At 32.2% G+C, this 20,607-nt stretch overlaps 2 protein-coding genes across 9 annotated transcripts in view; one reads left to right on the top strand and one right to left on the bottom strand.

Moving 5' to 3' along the window:
- The window catches only part of 140up (RPII140-upstream gene protein), a 109,204-nt gene that overhangs the window by 23,750 nt on the left and 64,847 nt on the right, over nucleotides 1–20,607 (bottom strand). For 4 of the 7 annotated variants that reach the window (XM_085819690.1, XM_085819675.1, XM_085819679.1 and 1 more), the window contains one exon: nucleotides 13,737–13,811. The exons of the other annotated variants lie outside the window; for them this stretch is intronic. In XM_085819690.1, coding sequence (XP_085675816.1) covers nucleotides 13,737–13,811 — 75 coding nt within the window. The remainder of the gene's footprint in view (nucleotides 1–13,736; nucleotides 13,812–20,607) is intronic. 7 annotated transcript variants of the gene reach the window in all.
- Nucleotides 1–20,607, top strand: part of LOC118199208 (phosphatidylinositol 4,5-bisphosphate 3-kinase catalytic subunit alpha isoform-like) — a 100,911-nt gene that overhangs the window by 76,800 nt on the left and 3,504 nt on the right. For both annotated transcript variants that reach the window (XM_085819671.1, XM_085819669.1), the window contains 3 exons: nucleotides 9,080–9,186; nucleotides 9,301–9,422; nucleotides 20,058–20,136. In XM_085819671.1, coding sequence (XP_085675797.1) covers nucleotides 9,080–9,186; nucleotides 9,301–9,422; nucleotides 20,058–20,136 — 308 coding nt within the window. The remainder of the gene's footprint in view (nucleotides 1–9,079; nucleotides 9,187–9,300; nucleotides 9,423–20,057; nucleotides 20,137–20,607) is intronic.

The raw sequence follows: 20,607 nt of genomic DNA, 5'->3' as shown, positions 1-20,607 counted from the left end.
CAAAAAATTAGAAGTTGGTACTAAATTTTTTGGTACTTCCTTATTATTACAGTCCTCATTTTCTAAGCAGCACGAAGATTATCAAAAACACGCCAACACAAACCATCTTCAAATGGTTGGAAGTCCTGATAACTATCATTTATAATTTGCCTGTAACGAGAGATCCAAGTAAATCACACATTATTGTAGTTCCTTTGTTTATTTCTTCCAAGAAAGACGCATTTTACTTCACATTCGAATATGCAAAAAACAATTAAATAAAACTGTATATCAATGAAAGCATTTAAAGGTGCAGTGAGAAAGCTGCAAATGAAAGAAAAGCATATGTTTTCACAACTGGTTCAGTGGTTTCAAAATACTATTTGTAACAGCACAACAGCTTATACAGTAGTGGTGGTGGTAGTAGATTTATGGCGCAAAGCTCTACAGGCCATATGCGCCAAACACAGGATTTGTTTTTCAACATATAAACTAAAGTATAGATTTTAGGTAAAGAAAAAAGTCTAAAGACAACAGCACACTTTTAAAATCGAGGCAAGTAAAAAGATATTGAAATGGTGGGATGAAAATGCTGATTATGATTCAGATAATGAGATATGCAGTATAGATATAAAATCCTAAAACATCTGATTCATTAAAATTCTAATATAAAATCTCAAGACAAAAATCAAATTAAATAATAGAAACCTGTTTCTTTTAGGTAGTGAAACACATTGGTATTGACCTCTCTTCCAATTAAATGGTCGAGAGGCAGGTTGCAGCTATTAAAATACTTCTCACGAAGACTATTAAAATATGGACATTCAATTAAAATGTGATGGACTGAGAGACACAGTTTGCACAAACAGGCTTGTTCTCAGCATTCAGAAGGTAGTTATGTGTCACTCTAGTGTGACCAATTCTAAGGCAAGTCAAAAGAACTTCCTCCTTGTGATTGCTAGTAGTATCCCAATGCTCTATTTTAGGCTTCACCCTTCTCAACTTGTTATGAAGTTGAATGTCCCAAAGCTGCTGCCATTTTTTTCTGATCTTCTCCTTGATTACACAACAGATATCTCTAAAAGGGAAGAGGTGGCTGGACATTTCAACAGCAGATTTCGCTGTGATGTCCGCCAGCTGATTGCCTTTTATTCCTGTATGTCCGGGAACCCAGCAGTATAGAATTTCATTGCCACAACTTGTTAACTTAATATTCAACTTCAACTATCACAGGATTCTCGGTGGTAGAAAAGGATTCTAAAGCTTTCAATGCACTGTAGGAGTCTGTATATATAATGAATTTTCTATGGTGCAGCGTTGAGATGTACAAAAGCGCATAATATATGGCAGTCAGTTCGGAGGTTAAGACAGAGGAAGCGTCGTGTAAACGTCTGCCTTTCATGTGGTCACCAATTATAAATGACATTCCAACATGGCAAGCTTTGATCCATCCGTATATATGGAAACATAACTCCAGTAACTATGCCTGTGCTCAGCAAAAATTTGTCTGTAGATGCTCTCATTAGTAGTTGTTTTGATGTAACTGTGGAAAATATCAAAAAACTGGATTTGTGCATTTTCCCAAGGTGCGATTTCAAAATGCTGTACTGCTTGTGAGGACATATCAGACAGGGAGAATTCTTCAATGAGGAGCCGAACTCTGACAGGAAAAGAAGGCACCCAAGATGGATGTGCCTCAAATAAAAGGTCACAGCTATTATCAAGTAAACATAGTTTATACGGATGGTCAGGTTGAGATAAAATATTAAATTCTGTAAAAGAGACAAATGCAGATCGTCGATGTCGAACAGCCATAAGTCTTCGTCAATTCTGTCACTCTTACATGACGCTTATGTTTATCTATGATTTCTTTCTTAATTTCAATGGTCATAGTTTCCTTCTTTTTCTTTGCAGCATTATCTGAGGCAACAATCTTCTTGGAAAACATCGTGAAAAAATTTTCACGTTAAATGTAAAAAACAATTAGCTCACGACCGCACAAACTTGTAAATCAAAGAACACTGTAGTAATCTGACGAGGGGATTTCTTAATTCGAGCCAGATCGGGAAATGGCACCACACATACCAACAGCGTAGCTCATTGCTCGTTATTCGAGTCGATGCTCGTATTTAGAGACAAATTTTTCGCTCATACTTTCCTCGTATCTTGAATTTCTCATATACAGAGCTGCTCATATCTCAAGGGCCACTGTATAACTATTGAGCAGAAGGACTGACCTCAGTTAAGCGATGGAAGAAACAACTCAGCCATTATAAAAGTACTATTGATTAGAACAGTTTTATGTGAGGTGTATTCTTTATATCTAATCTGACAACCAAATAAGTAAATAGATAGCCTTCAAGAAATTGCGGACAAGAGTGAAAATTTGTTGGAACAGGGAAAAAAACAACAGCAGCAGAATTCTCCCACAGTACTGAATATTTGGCAGGTTATGCCGAGAAACTGGCAAATTCTTTTTTGCTCAGGCTTTGAATAGAGAGACAATGATGGTCATGGCAAAAATCATCAACATGTATAAAAGAGATTGATGATTTATTCGGACTATTGATGAGCATGTAAGATAAAGAATATGGAAAAAGCAAGTTAGAGATATTTTATTGTGAACCCTAAATTTCATTTTGTGCATTCAGTATTAGCTGCTCATATAGAAAATGTAAGACTGTGGTGCTCCACTCAGTGGCAGAATAAAAATTGAGGCACAATTCAATATCCTCATGATTCTTACCTTGCAAAGTTCATATGAATGTCCAAATGCTTCTGATGCCATAATAAAAGCAATTGCAAAAACATAACAGCCACAAAGTGGGTGTGTGTATATATATATATATATATATAAGAAGTAAACATGAACTTGGAGTTTAGAAAACAGAAGCCATAATAATAAGGAAAAGTACCAACGTTTCTACATTAGAATGAATTAAGCAAATCTGTGTACTTTTTAATGCTGTATGGTTATTTTATGTTCTAATATACCTGAGTAAAAATAAGAATGTTATATTTTCGTCCTGTACCAAAAACCATGATTTTTTTTTTTTTTTTTCTTTTCCCTTGTGTTCACTTATAAATGCACTTTCTAGATTTTTTTATAGCAATATGGCAAAAGACAGAGATGCAAATTAGATTCATGTAAATGCATTATCATCATCATCTTGTTTTTATGTTTCATAAGTCTTTGTATTAACTATATAAACAGACCTTTTGAATAATGGGTGGTTATATTTATACCCACTGCCAATTTCTTTAGAAGGTTTTTAGACTGATGCCTTCCTTCGTGTTCACTCGCATACACACTGTAGTCACAAATGTTCAGGCTTTTTTTTTTTTGAGGTTCAAATCTGAGCCCACTTAATATGGAAACTTATCAGTTGAGCACTACAGCACTTAAGCAGCTGGAATTATAAGGTAATGAAAGTCGTAACACAAATTCTTCCCAAAGTATTAAATATTTAAAACTTATCTTCCTTGAAATAGTTTACAGATTTCTAGTCTTGCTGTGTGCAATTAATGATAATAAAATCAGATATCAGAAATGAAGTGATTATCTATTGCAGAAAAGTGTAACTCTTTGTTAAATAAAAATTACTTATATTAAATAATTGCTGAGATGTGTCTTGTATATTTCCGTATATAAACCAAGAATTTTTGGAACTTTTTCTAAACCTAAATTTTGAGGGGTTTTGTTATATATGGATCCGCTTATCTCGCCCCCCCCCCCCAAAAAAAAAGGCTGGTTTGTAGTGTAATTGTCAAAATGAAAAATCTGATGTTGGTGAAATTTGTGCTCTGTTAATGGAAATAAACTATGTGCTGTCTTTTAGGATTTTGGCATCTCCGCTAATTGAAGACCCCTTCATTCCAAAACTTGTTTTATAGTTAGGAGAAATACGGTACAACCATGTCATTGTTAGCATTTTCAGCAAATGTGATCATCTGTAGTTTGAAATATGCTGTATAAGAATTTTCCACTCATCTTTCAGATTAAAAAAAAAAAAAAAAAAGAGCACAGATTCATATGCAGGAGAACAAAACAAATGAGGAAAATGTGCTAACCTAGGATTGATTCGCTCCCCAAGTAAGCTGTCAGTCGTAAAAAAAAGGGAGGGTTACAAGAGTTAAAAGTATTGTCATTGGCATTTTACTTAATGGCAGGGTTCGTGCAGCCCTTAAGAGTCTTTAAAAGTCCTTAAGCTTTTTGGAATCTATTTTTGGTCCTTAAAAGTCCTTAATTTTGCCCAAAATCGGCAGAAGGTCCTTAATTTTAATCATCTGAAATTTCTGTCTGTTTTTACGACTGCCGACTGCCATTTTGGGTGTGAATTAGCATATTACAGGAATATTTTGAGCGATTCACTGACATATATGGCTATTTTTGAATGGGTTCATGAGATATAATTTGTTCTTATTTGTAATATAAATAATGATGGCATACTCGAGTTTCTGAGCAAGAAGTGAAACATAAGCATTTCAAAATTATTTCATTTTTTGTAATGAAGAGCTCTCAAATAACTTTCCGCTTTTGGGGATGTGAATTCTTTTATTAAACGGTTCTAAATTTGGCGATTATCAACATTTTGGCGATCTTAAGATTGGTTTCTACAGAAAATTTTAATTCCGAGATCAGGAAATTTTTTGATGATTTTTTTAGAACATTCTAACAATGATAAATTTCATTAAAATAATGGTAATATATTGGAATTATATTTAAGAAATAACATTAAAATAAAGCATTTTTATTTTTCACTGTATTATCACAGTCAAAAGTCGTTAATTCGGACACCCATAATCCAGAATGTTCTATAATCTGGACCTCAAAGCTAAAAACTTTCTGCACATGCGCATAGGCGTTTACGCGTGCGCGTAAGACCTTTATGACAGCTCATATGCGTGTGCGCAAGCGCAGAATACATTTTGGCGTGCTCGTTTTATGTATAACGGATGGTATAAGCTAAAATTATCTAATTATCTATTTCAGTTAATGTTGATGATTGCGTTGTTCCTTAATCTTCGAATTGGATCCGTCTTATTATTTTTTGCAGACTGTAAGAGCAATTTTATAAAAGTAAACTTGAACTTTCGATTATGTCAAATAGAATTTCTGATGCTGGAGCTCCCAAAGGATCTACAAAACGAAAGTATGTTTCGATGTCCATCAAACAAAAAGTGGAATTGCTGCAAAAAATGGATAAAGACATGAAGAAGGTGACAGAGAGGTTAGTGAAAATGAAAAAATTTCGATTGACAAGTTAGTCAGTATTCTCGGCACAGCAATTACGGGACTTGAACAGCGGAACTTTGTAACTGAACAAGAAATTATGTCTGTTTATAGAATTAAAGAGAAAGTATTATCACATAAAACGAAGCAACTTAAACATCTTACATTGAAAGAAATGTTTAATAAAGTAAACAAATAAATATTAAGCTTTCTTTTTTTTTTTTTTTTTTTTTTTTTTTTTTTGTAAATTTTGATACCCTTTAGATCATAATTGTTCTTTATTTCATAAATTACGGTTTCACATTTTTAATTTTAGAATTTCTGCATGCCATCTTACGAGATTTAAGCTGATGATCTATAATCCGGAAAAATCGATAATCCAAATCGCCGAAGTCCCGACGAGTCCGGATTAACGACTTTTGACTGTATAAAGTTCCATTTTGGCACATATTATACAGTTTTTTGAATCTGAAAAATAAGCAAGGAATAATGCTATAAACCACAGTTTACAAAACAGTTTTTAGCAAAAGCAAAATAGCTATGTAATTAATTAAAAATGTCTTTTAAATTTTTTCATGGTAAGAATTTTTCCAATTTCTCAGAATGATCAGAATTCTTAGAAAATGCATCAGTTTTCTCTATAAAATTAATTTCACACTTTTCCCACCGATTTTTTTAAAAAACATTTCTGCCATTTTGCTGTCACAGAATTGGTAGGGGTAATATTTCTTTAGGATTTTAGACATTGAAGCTTGGAAAGTTTAGAAAGATTTTAAGGCAAATTTACAGACCCAGGATTCTAAAGGATTCTAGAAAAATGTGATAAAATGAAAAATATCTCCATGGTAGTAACACGCAGTTTCTTACATTTTGGAGAACATCTGGAAGAACAATGAAAACATAATAGTTGAATGTTTTACTTCTGATTCTAGAATCGCTGTCTAAACTTTTTTATCTTTCCTTTATTTTCTCTACTTTTCACTAGATACGAGTATGGAAAATATCAAAAGTACTTCTAATTTTATCATATGGACAGGCATTATAGAAAGGAATTTTTTTATTAATAAAGAAATTGAAAACTGACAATTCAAAAGATTCATCTAATATGTCTTAATGCATCATACACAGAGCTGGCGCTAGGCATTTTGCCACCTTACGCAGTCTCTGCGGATCCTAAATTCTGCTTCCAATCCCTGCTCTAAATTCTAAAAGTTTTGCCATTTCTAGATTTTGTTGCTCAGTGTGTCCCTAAATTCTAAAAATTATGCCACACCAGCTCTGTGACCAGACTGTGACTGACCATACATATTTCATATTTCTTCTGAATGTTCGTATTACTAAAGAAATAAAATTAGAAGCTTTTTCCATACATTCTAAATGCATTTAGTCTTTTAGAATAACAGAAGTCTAATTAAATCCCAAAAATTTAAAGTGAAAAGGAAACGTGTTGAAAAAAGAAACTAAATATGTAAAGAGAAGGAAAATTATTCTTCAAAGATATGTACAGTTATTATTATGTAAATTACCCAGTTATTTACAGTTTCAGCCTTTACTATAATTTCCCATTTCTATTTACTGACCAGAATGCAAATCACTTAGACAGTTTTTGGAGTGTAAGACGAGTGTGTTTCTGACCTCTACTTAATCCCTGCATTAGTTCTGGTAATTTGTAATTATTAGTCTTTCCATTACTGCTGCTGACATTTGAGTTTATTATGACAATAGAGTTACTGAACCAGATTAAATTGAAATTAAATTGTATAGTCTTTGACCCCTAGTCCATATTTTTAGTTTGAATTTGACTCTTCTTGTTTAATTATATCACCACAAACTGTAATTAATTTTGTTAGCATAAGAACAGGCCTATATGTTCCAAGTTCTTTTTGAATAAGAAGCTTATTTAAACCTTTATTTAAATTTATTATATGATTTATAGTTACTTTCAGACATAGTGATAATTTGTTTAGTGATAATTTTATTTTGTTGATTAAGGAGGGTCAGACTATTTAACGTTTACCAGATCAAGTAAACCCTCATAGGTAGTATAATGTGGAGAGGTTGGCAGTTAGGAGATAAAACATGCAAAAACTAATGAGAACATTGTTTTGCATATTGATACAAATTTCTAATTGTCAGAAAACATGCTTAAGGAGAAGGAAATCGATATAAATTAGCCAAAATGTCAAAATTCAAATTAAAAAGATGCATAATTATTTTGTTGAGTTTTATGTTTTGTAGCTTTTAATGTGTAATTATCCTAATATTGTTTAAAAATCAATGTCATAAATTGCATGTATTTTAAACTGTGAAATTTTATGAGATTGTGATATTAATAGGGTTTTTTAACAAATATTATTAAAAAATAAATTTAATTTAATAGTGGCCATGTAAATCCATAATGACTAAGGTTATCTAATATCTAAATGCATTCTCTTAAATATCATCTCTCTATATTAAAGCAAGTTATTGCTTTTCGTTAACACGCTGAGCCCGGCGTCGGTGCCTGGGAACCGGCACTGAAAATTTCGTTTGGCTGGCGTTGGTTCGCAGGGCTGACAGTATTAAAGTTAAAAAATAAGTATAGTCTCAATGAAATATGATCAAATGTAGTTTTAATGAAATTTATTGAAACATTCTAAACAAAAATACGGCTTAGTTTTACATATATTACAATACGAAACAACTATTTTGGTAACATTTTTGGCTATCTTGCGTCCAAATAGTTTTGAATTGTCATCATAACATTTCAAACAATACTTTCGGACTTTATGTGCGTCTCCTTCCTTTTTGTATAATTTAAGTCAGCAATATTGCCGACGGCTGAACGGAAAGGACAGCAAATTCGGTGCCGGGCTCAACGTGTTAAACCTTTACCGTGGTCACAAGGTAAAACACAAATATATAAAAATTCTTGTGAAACTTATTCTTTGCATCTAGTGAGACTTAATTCAAAACAACTTATCACCACTAATGCTTTAGTGGCTTAATAGAACCTTAAAGTATATTAACTGAGTTACAACCCCTGGAACTCTACACGAAGCTACGAGACTAACAGTGCCAGACAGATGTCAGCTAACTTTCAAAACTTGCTAACTGTGCCTACATCAGGCCTTTCATGTTTGTTCTGATCAGCAGGTTTCTCTATAGGCAAGCAGGAGCGGTGACAACAGCCAGTCTTTTGTTATGAATCATGCTGATTATGATTTAATGCTCATTTTAACCTATGCTGCTTGACATAAAATCTACTACTATTTACTGAACCTCTAGACTGAGCAAGTATGTGACAAAATGAGACATTAAAAAAAAGGCTAATTTTTAGTAAAACGTAACTTAAATGTCACTTATCTTCTTTCAAATATGTGCAGTTATTATGAGTGTAAAATATTTAATGCTACTTAATAAATTTCATAAAATTATTTTTATTCTCAAACATATTAATAATTATGTTAATTAAGTTATGTTTAATAATAATGCATCCTACTCACATTCAGGCATACATATAATATTTTTAATTGAATTTATTCAGTTCCCATTTGCTCATAGGTCCTTAATTTTTTTCATTAATGGTCCTTAAAAGTACTTAATTTCCTTGTGCAGAAATGAGTACGAACCCTGAATGGTGATTTGATTGCATAATATTCCAATTTTACGTCCGTAGCTACATTTTTGTCCTCATCGTGACTATTTGAACGTTACAGAATTTTTTTCCATTTCAGCTTATACACAGATTTAGAAGTTTGGGTAAATTTTTGAAGAAAAATGCACTCTTGCCTTATATTCAGTATATGGTATTTAAAAAAAAAATGTGTATTTTAATTCTCATGTTTGTTTATTTTGATTCTATAAACACTTTTCTTTAATATGTAGGAGAGGCTTAAATTTTTGTATGAGCAAGTACAACAGGCAGATTATCTAGAAGCTTTACAGAATTTTCCTTCTCCTCTGAACAATAACCATGTTTTAGGAAATTTAATGTAAGTGGTTTTTTTTTTTTTTTTTTTTTGTTGTTGTTGTTGTTGTTGTTGATATGATGGAGCCTTTTACCCTTTTCTGTTGGATCCTCTTCAATTTTTTTTTTTCCCCCCCAGTGTTGAGGATTGTAAAATTCTAGATTCTGCAAAGCGACCATTATGGCTAGTCTGGCTTAATCCTGATCCAATGGCAGAATGTTTATTTAAATTCAATTCCATTATTTTCAAAAATGGAGATGGTAAGTAGATTTTATTTTGAGAAAAAGAATTTTGAATCCCATGGTTTTGATGTAACTATGAAAAGTAAAGTACTGAAATCTGAGAACCATGAAATATATTTTTCAAGTGTATGTTTGCTGCATTTACAGTTATTTAATATCATTGTGATTCAATACAAAAATAGCAAATAATATTCAAAAATCAGTACTATATTAACAAAATCATGCAATGTAAAACTGTCAAATATGCTTTGTTCATTTTGGCTGGGTAAAAAAGAGAATTCCTAATATTTTTACAAATTGTCAAAATGAATAACACTGTGTTGTTATAAGAAAAGGGGCTGAGAGCCTGTCCATTTTTTCAAAGTATAGTAAATATGCTGGAGATATAGATTTAGCAGATCAGTGTTGAAAATTGTCAGAGTAATGGATCTACAAATTTTGATACCCTTTAAAAATATACAGTAATAAATAATACTTTTATAAAATTGTTTCTTTGCAAAGATATCAGCATAACAATACAACTTCAAATTAGAATTGATTGAATTCTCTGCAGTGCAGAATTAAACTTTAAAATATGCATTAGCTATTTTTTTAATTGATGAAATTCATAATTTGCAGAAGAAAGCTAGTAGCCATAAACAAATTTAGGGTTATGTACTATGCAGAGGTATGTGCAAAATAAAATAGGCAGTCAGATAAAAAAGAAAAAAGAGAGAGAGAGAGCTTTTATACATGCAGATAAATCAGAACACACTGTTACTGATTTCTATGCACAGTGCACATATTTAAACTGAAAATAATAATAATAATAGATAAAATAAGAATAAAATGATTCATGATTAAATATGGGAAACACATTAAAAAAATAAGAAACAATAATGATGAACCAAAATTCGCAGAAGTGGAAAACACTTTGAATGGGACAAGCTACAAGTGAGGCCTAAACTCATGATCTTTCCCCTTGCAATTCAACATGCTGACCATTGCATAAGATATGGGATATCAAAAAGAAAAACAACCCGTTTGAAAGTTCTTTGAATTAAAACTTTTATCAGTTGCATTTTTGAAAACCACATTATAGTACAAAGTCCAAGATCCTGACGTCCAATATCCGGAATGATCTAAAATCTCCCAAAGCCACCATTAACTTTATTTTTTTTTATGCTTTACCCCTGTGCATTTGATTCCCCCTTTCCATGCATAATAAAACATGTGGAGAGTCCTGATTTCACTTCAGCACTAAATAAAATACCTCATTATTGAATAAACAATCATTTTAGCATAAATTTGTATGATCAATAATTTGGCTCTGTTGCTGCGTATCTGCTTGGCTTACATGTCAAACCAAAACATTCTACATAGATACATCATTGGTTTTACACCTACTAATATTTTATATTCCTGACGAATCATTATTTATTACATTTTGCAATCATCACCGCATGTTTATCAACACATGACAACTTGAGTAATGACTCATGTAGTGACGCCTAAACATTTTTTTCTATGTTATTGAATAATAAAGAGTATGGTAACCTTTTATGTTGACATTACAACATAAATGTCTGTCATTTTTGTTGTTTGACTTCTGAATTAGTATTACACTTGGCATTGATTACAGATTTAAGTTAAATGCACTAAAAATATTGACAAGGGAAAATTTAACAATTTCTTTCCATATGCTAAAAATACATTTTGTTAATGATACTTTCATAGGCCAAAAGATTACATTTAGTGCTATTTTAATTAAGAATAACTGATTTGTTATTCACCATAAAACCAGAAGCGACGGCAAAATATGTCGGCACCGGATGGCAGAATTTAGAGAAGACGAAATTTTTGTAATTTTGGGAAGCACAGAAAGGCAAAATTAAGGGATGAGAAGTTTTTTATGATTCAGGGAACCAGCATCGGGCAGCAGAATTTAGGGAAGACAAAGGGAGGCAGTTAGTAGCAGAATTTAGGACCGACAGAGACTGCATTATGCGGTAAAATATCTAGCACTGGCCCTCAATAAGCCTTAAATATATCTGGGAATTTATTTATTCAGGACTCAGATAAGCATGTGCAAGAAAGACATAAGTGTAATAAATAACTGAGATAATACAATTTAGGCTTGATTGTCTCAGTGGCGATAGAAGCAAGATAAAATTTAGTGGAACAACTTGTCGTTAGTCGCCAATCTCATGATACATAGCCAAATATGTATAGTGAATGATAACTAAATTTTATGATGATGGACGAAAATTTTAAAGGATTTTAGATACCGCAAACTAAAGATGAAATTTTCCAATTAACGCATTTTGTAAAGAAATGTGAAGAAGCAGTAATAAATGAAGGTGATACAGTGGATGGACAAAAATATGGAAACACCTTGTGAAATGCATGTTTGAAAAGAAAGATTGATTTTAATGAAATATGTAGGTGGCGCTGGTATTTTTGACTACTGACGCCACCTATACAACTTCGTAAATGTGCTAAACAGTTCAGTTGTTGTCGGAGTATTGTTATGTGAGGTTGTCATTGCATTATGTCAGAGTTAACAGACTTCAAACGTGGGCAAATTGTTGGAGCACGTATGGTAGATGCTTCCGTAAGCAAGGTAGCCGAGGTGTTTAGTGCTTCAAGAGGTACTGTATCGAAGATTTATTCCGCATATTTGAAAAGCGGAAAAACATCATCTGCTAAATCACAGCGCGGATGAAAGTGTGTCCTGAGTGATCGTGACAGATGATCATTAAGGGCAATTGTGACGAAAAATAAGACCACAGCTGGAAAAGTTACTGCTGAAATGAATGTGTTACCGAACCCTGTGAGTACCAAAACAATTAGAAGGGAGCTTCATAAACAGGGAATTGCTGGCCCTGCTGCAATTGAGAAGCCACTCATCAGTGATGCTAATGCCCGTAACAGGAAAAGGTGGTGTTTAAGTCATAAAGCCTGGACTATAGAGCAGTGGAAGCGAGTAATATGGTCTGATGAGTCTTCTTTCACATTGTTTCCCACTTCTGGCCGAGTTTACGTCTGGAGAACGCCATCTCAAGCCTATAATACAGACTGCTTGTTGCCAAGAGTGAAACATGGCGGGGGTTCTGTTATGGTTTGGGCAGCCATATCGTGGTTCTCTGCTAGCCCCATGATAACTGTGTCAGGGCACATGGCTGCCAAGACTTATGTGAACATTTTGGCCGATCAAGTTCATCCCATGGTACAAACTTTGTTCCCCGATGGTGATGGTGTCTTCCAAGACGACAAAGCCCCTGTTCACACAGCTCACATTGTCCAGGACTGGTTTTCTGAGCACGAGGATGAGTTGTCCCATCTCCCCTGGCCACCACAGTCACCAGACCTGAATATTATCGAACCTTTGTGGTCTACATTGGAACGGAAAGTGCGTTCTTGTCCACCGCCAACATCGTTATCTGAACTTGCCAGCATTTTGCAGGAAGAATGGTATAATATTCCCTTGGCAAACATACAGGAACTGTATTTATCCATTCTGAGAAGACTGCAAGCTGTTTTGGATGCCAACGGGTTTCCTACACCATATTAAGCAAAGAAACATGTTTTTTTAAAGGTGTTTCCATATTTTTGTCCAACCCCTGTATAAAAGAAGTTTTTCATTGTGATGACAATGCTCCTCAAACATCAATAAATTAATGCATGGCGAAATCTGTAGTATGGTTCTAGATCCAGAAAATACTGTTACTGATAGTGAAGAAAGTGACAGAGAGGTTACTGACAATGAAAATATTTCGATTGACAAGTTAGTCAGAATTCTTGACACAGCAATTACAGGACTTCAACAATATAACTGAACAAGAAATTATGTCTGTCTACAGAATTAAAGAGAAAGTATTAGCACAAAAAACGAAGCAACTTATGTAGAAAGAAATGTTTAATAAAGTAAACAAATAAACATTAAGCTTTTTTTGGGGGGGGAGGGGATAAATTTTGATATGCTTTAGATCATAAAATTATTATTTCATAAATCATGATTTCTTATTTTTAATTTTATGTTTTCTACATGCCATCTTACTAGATTTAAACTGATGATCTAATATCCAGAATTGCGAAAGTCCCAATGAGTCAGGATCTTGGACTTTGTACTGTATTAAGCTAAAATCTAAAATACTAATATTGTGTGTGTGCATAAATCAATCTTGGAAGAGAATGCAAATTCAAACAAATACAAAATAATTAACAAAAGTTTGCAATTTTATCTTTTTCTAGGTTCAGCCAGGACAGTTATCAGGTTTTTGAATTATATTTGGATATATATTATTCACATTAATTTTGCATTAATAGTTTTTATATATCATATTTACTCACACATTTCTCAGCAGTTTTCTTCCTAGTTTCTCAGCATATGAATTAGAAACTTCTGATTTATGGTAATAATGTAAACTAGTATTTCATGTAAGAAAAAAAAAGATTATTATTGGAATTAATACCTCTTTTGAAATACATAATATAAAAACAGGAATGTGTTTTTAGGTGTATTTTTAAATGTACTATGTTTATCATTAAGGCATCTCTTCAGAAATAGTACACACTGCCCTACTTTTCCCATCCAGTTTTTGAGCAGTAAATTTAATAAGAAAATAGAGGAGTGAATACAGTTAATAATTTTTCAAATATTGATTCATCTATAAATGTATATATTGTATGCATATATATACACTCACACATGTATACAAGCTGTTTTCAAAGCCACAAGACAAAAATGCTTTCTTCAAAGCCTTAAATTTGGGAAATCGAGTACTATATTTTTATTCATTCATGAATTTTTTAACTCATTCCAATTATGATAATGAGTAGTATCTATTAAAATATCTAATCTCTTAAAACAAATATCTGCGAATATGTTGCAATTTTGAAATCCTCTTTTTAAAAGATGTATTGAAATAGGCTGCAAATTCTAGTAAGCATCTAATGTTTATAAATATATTTATTCTGATGTTGAAATTTATGTAACTTTTGTTTTTCTCTATATTTATTATCATTTTGAATTAGTACATTTTAAAATCCCCTGGAGTCAGCAGTCATCCCTTTAGAGTCAACAGATTTGTTCTTTGTTTGAAAGGAAGTTTCTTTCTCCATTAAATAAACACAGAAGATGGTTTCACACGAAACTAATTCCACTAAAACCATAAATAAAAAAAATAAAAAAGTAGTAAAATAAATAAAATTGAACTTCCATAGTTTTTGCAATATAGATAATTTTCAAACTGTTGAAGAGTACCCCTAAAAGTGTTAAAAAATTTGCCAGCTGTTTTATTTTTAATCATCAACGAACCAGCATCTTTTTAAAATCCTTTTTTAAATGTTTTGTAGTTGCATTGTTTATCAGAGTATACAAATGAAGTTTAACTCTTGAGTAAATTTCAATTAATAATAAAGAATCTGTGATGCATTGTAACATGCTCTAAATAGAAATTGCTAAATTCACTAATTGCTTTCATTATATATTTGTGTGGTTTTAGAAGGTGTCGCAATATATATAAGTTAATAATGAATTTCCTTTTTTATTGCATTCAACAATTTATTTTGTTACCTTATGTGTACTTTATTCCCCCCCCCTCTTTTTTTAGGAAAGGAAAGTTAAATTGAACATAACAATTCATTATGTTTCCTGATGCGTTTTCGGACTTTAAATATATATGTATATAAAAATATATGTAGTATTCATAACTACACTCTGTTGCAGGTGAAAAGCAATCCAAAAGTAACAGAAAAATTAAAAATTCAATACTTTGAAAAGTTAAAGACAGTAGCAATTTTCACAGAGACATGGGATTTTTTTTAATAATGAAAAATTGTACTGCCAGAATAGTTGCTTTTAAATACAGATTATATGGCTACTTAAAAGTCACAGGTGCACAAACGTCAACTGACATAATTTGTCATATTTAAAGAAGTTATTCGATATCATGTAACAACTTAAATATATTTATTTTGTGCCCGTCAGATGGTCATTAGATTGAACATTTGTAATCCAAGCTGCTCTGCACCACTGTAGCAACTGTTGACTTATCATTTTTAATCATCATCATCAATAAATTTAATATTTTCAAATAAGAATGAGAATTTCTCTACATATTTGTGTATGCCGAAAAAAAGAGGGTCATACCTTTATTTAAATTATCATCTTGAATAAGTAATTTTTTCCCCAAAACATTTTAATGCGAATTTTAACTTTTTTTTAAAGGAAAAGTTTTTTTTTAAATTGTTGTCTGACTTGTCTTTTCATTCTGATTCTCAAACAAAGTGCTGTGAATCAAATTTTTTTCTTGTAATGTTTTTCGCTTGTGTTATTACATATAAAAAAAATTTCTGAGTGTGTCAGTACAGTAGATTGCATTTTGAAAAGAAGGTGGGATTATTTCTTCATTTTCTTCTTCATCTCCACTACTTAAATCCTTGTATAGTGAAATGTTTTCAATGATTTCTTCAACAGTGCAGAAGTCTGACATCTTTACATTGGCATTACAGTTTGTGTATTACTCAATTGTAATATCTAATCCCAGTAGTTTCCAATTTTCTTCATCCATAATCAGTTTCATTATTTTCATTGTCAACACTTTCACTTAACCTTGGGTTAAAAAAATACCCCTTTAATGAAGCACTTTTTAATTGTGGATTTACTTGAGCAGATTAAACTTGGCAAGTAAAATCAGATTCATAGTTTCAAGAATATTTAAATTTTTCTGTGTATTTCATATTGTTATATTTTGAAGGGCAATTATATTTAACCTTTGCCTGTAGAACATTTTCAAGTTCATAATGACACCAAGATCTAATGGTGATTACTGGGAAGAAAACTGGGAAGAAAAACAACTTGAACATTTTGCAGGAAATCTATCATTTAAGGATGGCTGGTACATTCATCCATAAAAAGTAAAATTTTGCAGTTTTATCTCTTCATAGTTTTGACTATTTTCTTCAGCCATCATGTAAAAATGTCCGTAAGAAATCCATGCTTTCTTATTTGTTTTATGTTCTAATGGCAAATTTTTAACATGTTTGAAGCACCTTGTTTTTTGTGACTTTCCTATACGTAAAGGAATTATTTTTTCTGTACCATCAGCATTTACACAAAGTAAAATAATAAAACGGACTTTTGCTTAGCTACATGATACTGGCCATGTTTGAAAGCTAGGATTCTTGCAAGCATGAGTTTAAATAAATGAGTATAATAATGAGCTTTTAAATCATCAACATTAAAAATACCTTTTAATTCATATCCATCTATTTTGGTGAATAAATTCTTGAACCATCTTCAACCAATTTAGCAGGAACGCTTTTTATTTTCCATAAATGATATTAGATTCTATGTTTATATGACATTAGATTCTATGCTGCATTTTTAAATTATGCAGCCACTGAAAGCAAGTTCCTTTCAGATTCAATTGAAGCGCTATTTCTTTTAACTACTTAACATGAGGTTAACATCTTTTAACTACTTAACACTAGAATACTGGATGCATGACAGTGGATGAAAAATTTTAGCAAAATGCCAACCTCGGCAAACCTTTCTTCTTGAACGTTAAAAAAGTAACAGAATAATTCAATAAAACTCATTTTATATGCATAATTATCATATTTAATATAATTGTGTAAGCAATTTATTTAAGTAAATTGCATCTATTTAAATAATATATATAAATACAGTCAAAAGTCGTTAATCCGGACTCATCGGGACTTCGGCGATTCCGGATTATCGATCATCAGTTTAAATCTGATAAGATGGCATGCAGAAATTATAAAATTAAAAATATGAAACCATAATTTATGAAATAAAGAACAATTATGATCTAAAGGGTATCAAAATTTACAAAAAAAAAAAAAAAAAAAAGCTTAATATTTATTTGTTTACTTTATTAAACATTTCTTTCAATGTAAGTTGCTTAAGTTGCTTCGTTTTATGTGATAATACTTTCTCTTTAATTCTATAAACAGACATAATTTCTTGTTCAGTTACAAAGTTCCGCTGCTCAAGTCCTATAATTGCTGTGTCGAGAATACCGACTAATTTGTCAATCGAAATTTTTTCGTTTTCAATAACCTCTGTGTCACTTTTTTCACTATCGGAAGCGAATTATAATGACGAGGAACTTGATTTAAATCATATCAGAGACGGAGTACATCGAGATGAAATACTACATTTAGTAAGGAATTATAAGCCAAATAAAATAAAAACATCTGCCCTGAAGATAAAGATAGTGCTGACAGATCAACTTCCAATTCATTGTGCACCGCGTCGTTCCCCCTCCGCGCCGCAGAGCAGCGTGAAATTGATAAACAGATTTCGGAATGGTTAAGAAACAAAGGATATGCCTTTATTCATTTTTTGCAGCAATTCCACTTTTTGTTTGATGAACATCGAAACATACTTTCGCTTTGTAGATCCTTTGGGAGCTCCAGCATGGGAAATTCTTATTTGACATAATCGAAAGTTCAAGCTTACTTTTATAAAACTGCTCTAACAGTCTGTAAAAAATAATAAGCCAGATCCAATTCGGAGATTAAGGAACAACGCAATCTGCAACATTAACTGAAATAGATAATTAGATAATTTTAGCTTATACTGTCTGTTATACATTAAATGCGCATGCATAAACATATTTTGAGCATGTGCACACGCATATGCGCAGCCGTAAAGGTCTTACGCATGCGTCTGCGCGATGCATGCGCAGAAAGTTTGTAGCTTTGAGGTCCGGATTATGGGTGTCCGAATTAACGACTTTTGACTGTGTGTCAGAAAATTCCATTTGTTATTTTATTTAAAATTTTGTTAGTAATTTTAAAAAAAATATGCATAAACATACTGGAAAATTAATTTTTAAAGAATCTTTTTCTACTGATGGGAGATTGAAAATAGTCAGCATATTAGATTGAAAAGAATAAGCATAATGAGTATTTTACAGTGCAAAACTGCGATACTGACATAATGCTATCACAAAAAATTGTTTGAATGTTAACTGTTTGTTTCTCAAACATGCACAGATCGGTAACCGTTTGTTTTTGGCCAGTGCTAAAACATGCGAAATTCACTTTCTTGCCAAGGCCATTATAGAGACCAAATGCTGTGAAGTGTACTAAATTATTTAACAAATAATCGTGTGAGATTACTTTCTGGTCTCCCAGCTTAGACAGAACCAGCTGGATTAATGTCATTTCAGGCATCCTGTAAATTATCACACTAGAAATTATATCTTTGACAATGAGTTCAGCATCTCTTTCAGAGTTGAAAATCATCACAACGTGATAGTGCTAGATGAATGGCAATTATTTTCAGCTTAAAAGACATCTTTTGGAATAGCTGATAAGCTCAGGTTTTTGATGCAAAGCAGTTTGATGACTTGCATGGATGCTGACAACATTCTGTAACTGATTTATATTGCCTGTGCTCTGAAGCTATCCAGGCATCATTTCATAACAAGACAACAGAGCATGACTTTCTCACTAATGTCTTTGACCAATTTCATTTTATTCCATAGCCATCTGGATTCCCTAACCTATCACAGATTGAATGCATCTTGAACATGCTGAGAAAGCAATTGCAGCCTTCTTCAATTGCCAATGAATTAACTGACTGGTTATAAAGTTTGTGGCATAATCTGCAGAGGAATATAATCACTTTTGGTCCATAATTTTAATTATTTATGCAGGATGTTCCCATCAAGTCCCCCAAAGTCTGCACAATCAGATTCTTCACTTGAAATACATAAAGAAAGAAAAAAAGAAAAAGAAATACCCAAAAATCTGTACTTGTATAACTTGTAGTTTTCAAGATAATGTGAAAAAGAATAAGTGTAACATCATATCTGGTGCAAGGGGGGAAAAGACACGTTTATTGTGCATATGGAGAGATGCATGCACACACTATTGAATTGCTGACTGCATACATTGCAGCAGCATGTTCTCTACCCAAGTATATGCTGCATGAAGGCAAACAACTAAGTAACTTTCCATGGTAACTAGGTTTCAAGAGACCAGTTCATTCAGTTGATTTAGGAATAAATCCAAAGGTGTCAGATCTGTTGATCATGGTAGCTATAAAACCAGACCACCATGCCCAATCCGTTGGCCTGAGTATTCCGTATCCAGTCAATCACGTGTAGAAGCACTGAAATGTGCTGAAGCTCCATCATGCTGAAAGCCATGTATTGATGCTAGAGGTATGCCATCTATGAAATTGGTTAATTCTACGGCATGTGTATGCATGCCTTGATATATGCAGTGGACATATTGAACATCTTCCCATGCAATCATATGCATATACCAATGCTCATGTAGCCACTTAAGTTTTTTCTTGCACCAGGTATGACATCATACTTTTCTTTTGTATTTATCTCAAGAACTATGTGTTGCACAAGTACAGTTCTTTAGACACTTTTAATGTATTAAGCAAGGAATCTGGGCGTGCAGAGTTTGAGTGGTCTTGATGGGACACCCGGTATGTCTCCACAATATAGATGATATATTCACACATTACCAAGCTTCGTGAATGTAACTTTTTTTGTGTGTGAAAAAGAGTTTTTTCTGGCAGATACCCTGTATATTTTACATTTTACTTATTTTTTTATTAAAAGTACTGTTCTTTTCTACATTAAAATCAAAATGTAGCTATGCAAATTATTCTTTTAGATCTCAGACAAGATATGCTCACGTTGCAAGTAATTCGGATTATGGATCACATATGGCAAAATGAAGGTTTAGATCTTAGGTAAGATGTAATATTTAGATATTCATTTACAAGTGAAACAAAAATTTTTTACTGAAAATACACTGTTGAGTAAAAATTAGGGTATAATACAATATGTAACAAAAGCAGACGTAAAACCCATGAAATTTACTCAAGAAAATGGTAAATATGAAACTGACATGAAATATAAGAGAAAGGAGAAAAATATGTTTTAAAGTCTTGTACTTCTGTACATATGTATACACTTTCAGCTTCACAGAACAAGCTGAAAATATGGAACATTAAAAAGAAATTATATAAAGGGAAAAAAAACTTTGAGTAGGATGTTATTAGATGCCCATAATTTACTATAAACAAAGTCCATGTCTTAAGAAGTAAAGATCCAGGATAATTAATCTTATTCATATCTTTCGAAAAATGTAGAAATCATTGTAATAATTAACTGTTGGCAAGATTAATTTGTTTGTTATATCCTCAAAATCATTCCTTGGA

This window comes from Stegodyphus dumicola, chromosome 1, assembly GCF_044657685.1.
Source record: "Stegodyphus dumicola isolate Sdum_Otavi_A_Nest chromosome 1, ASM4465768v1".
NCBI lineage: Eukaryota > Metazoa > Arthropoda > Arachnida > Araneae > Eresidae > Stegodyphus > Stegodyphus dumicola.
Note: the sequence above shows the minus strand (reverse complement) of the source record. Positions and strands in the feature narration are given on the sequence as shown.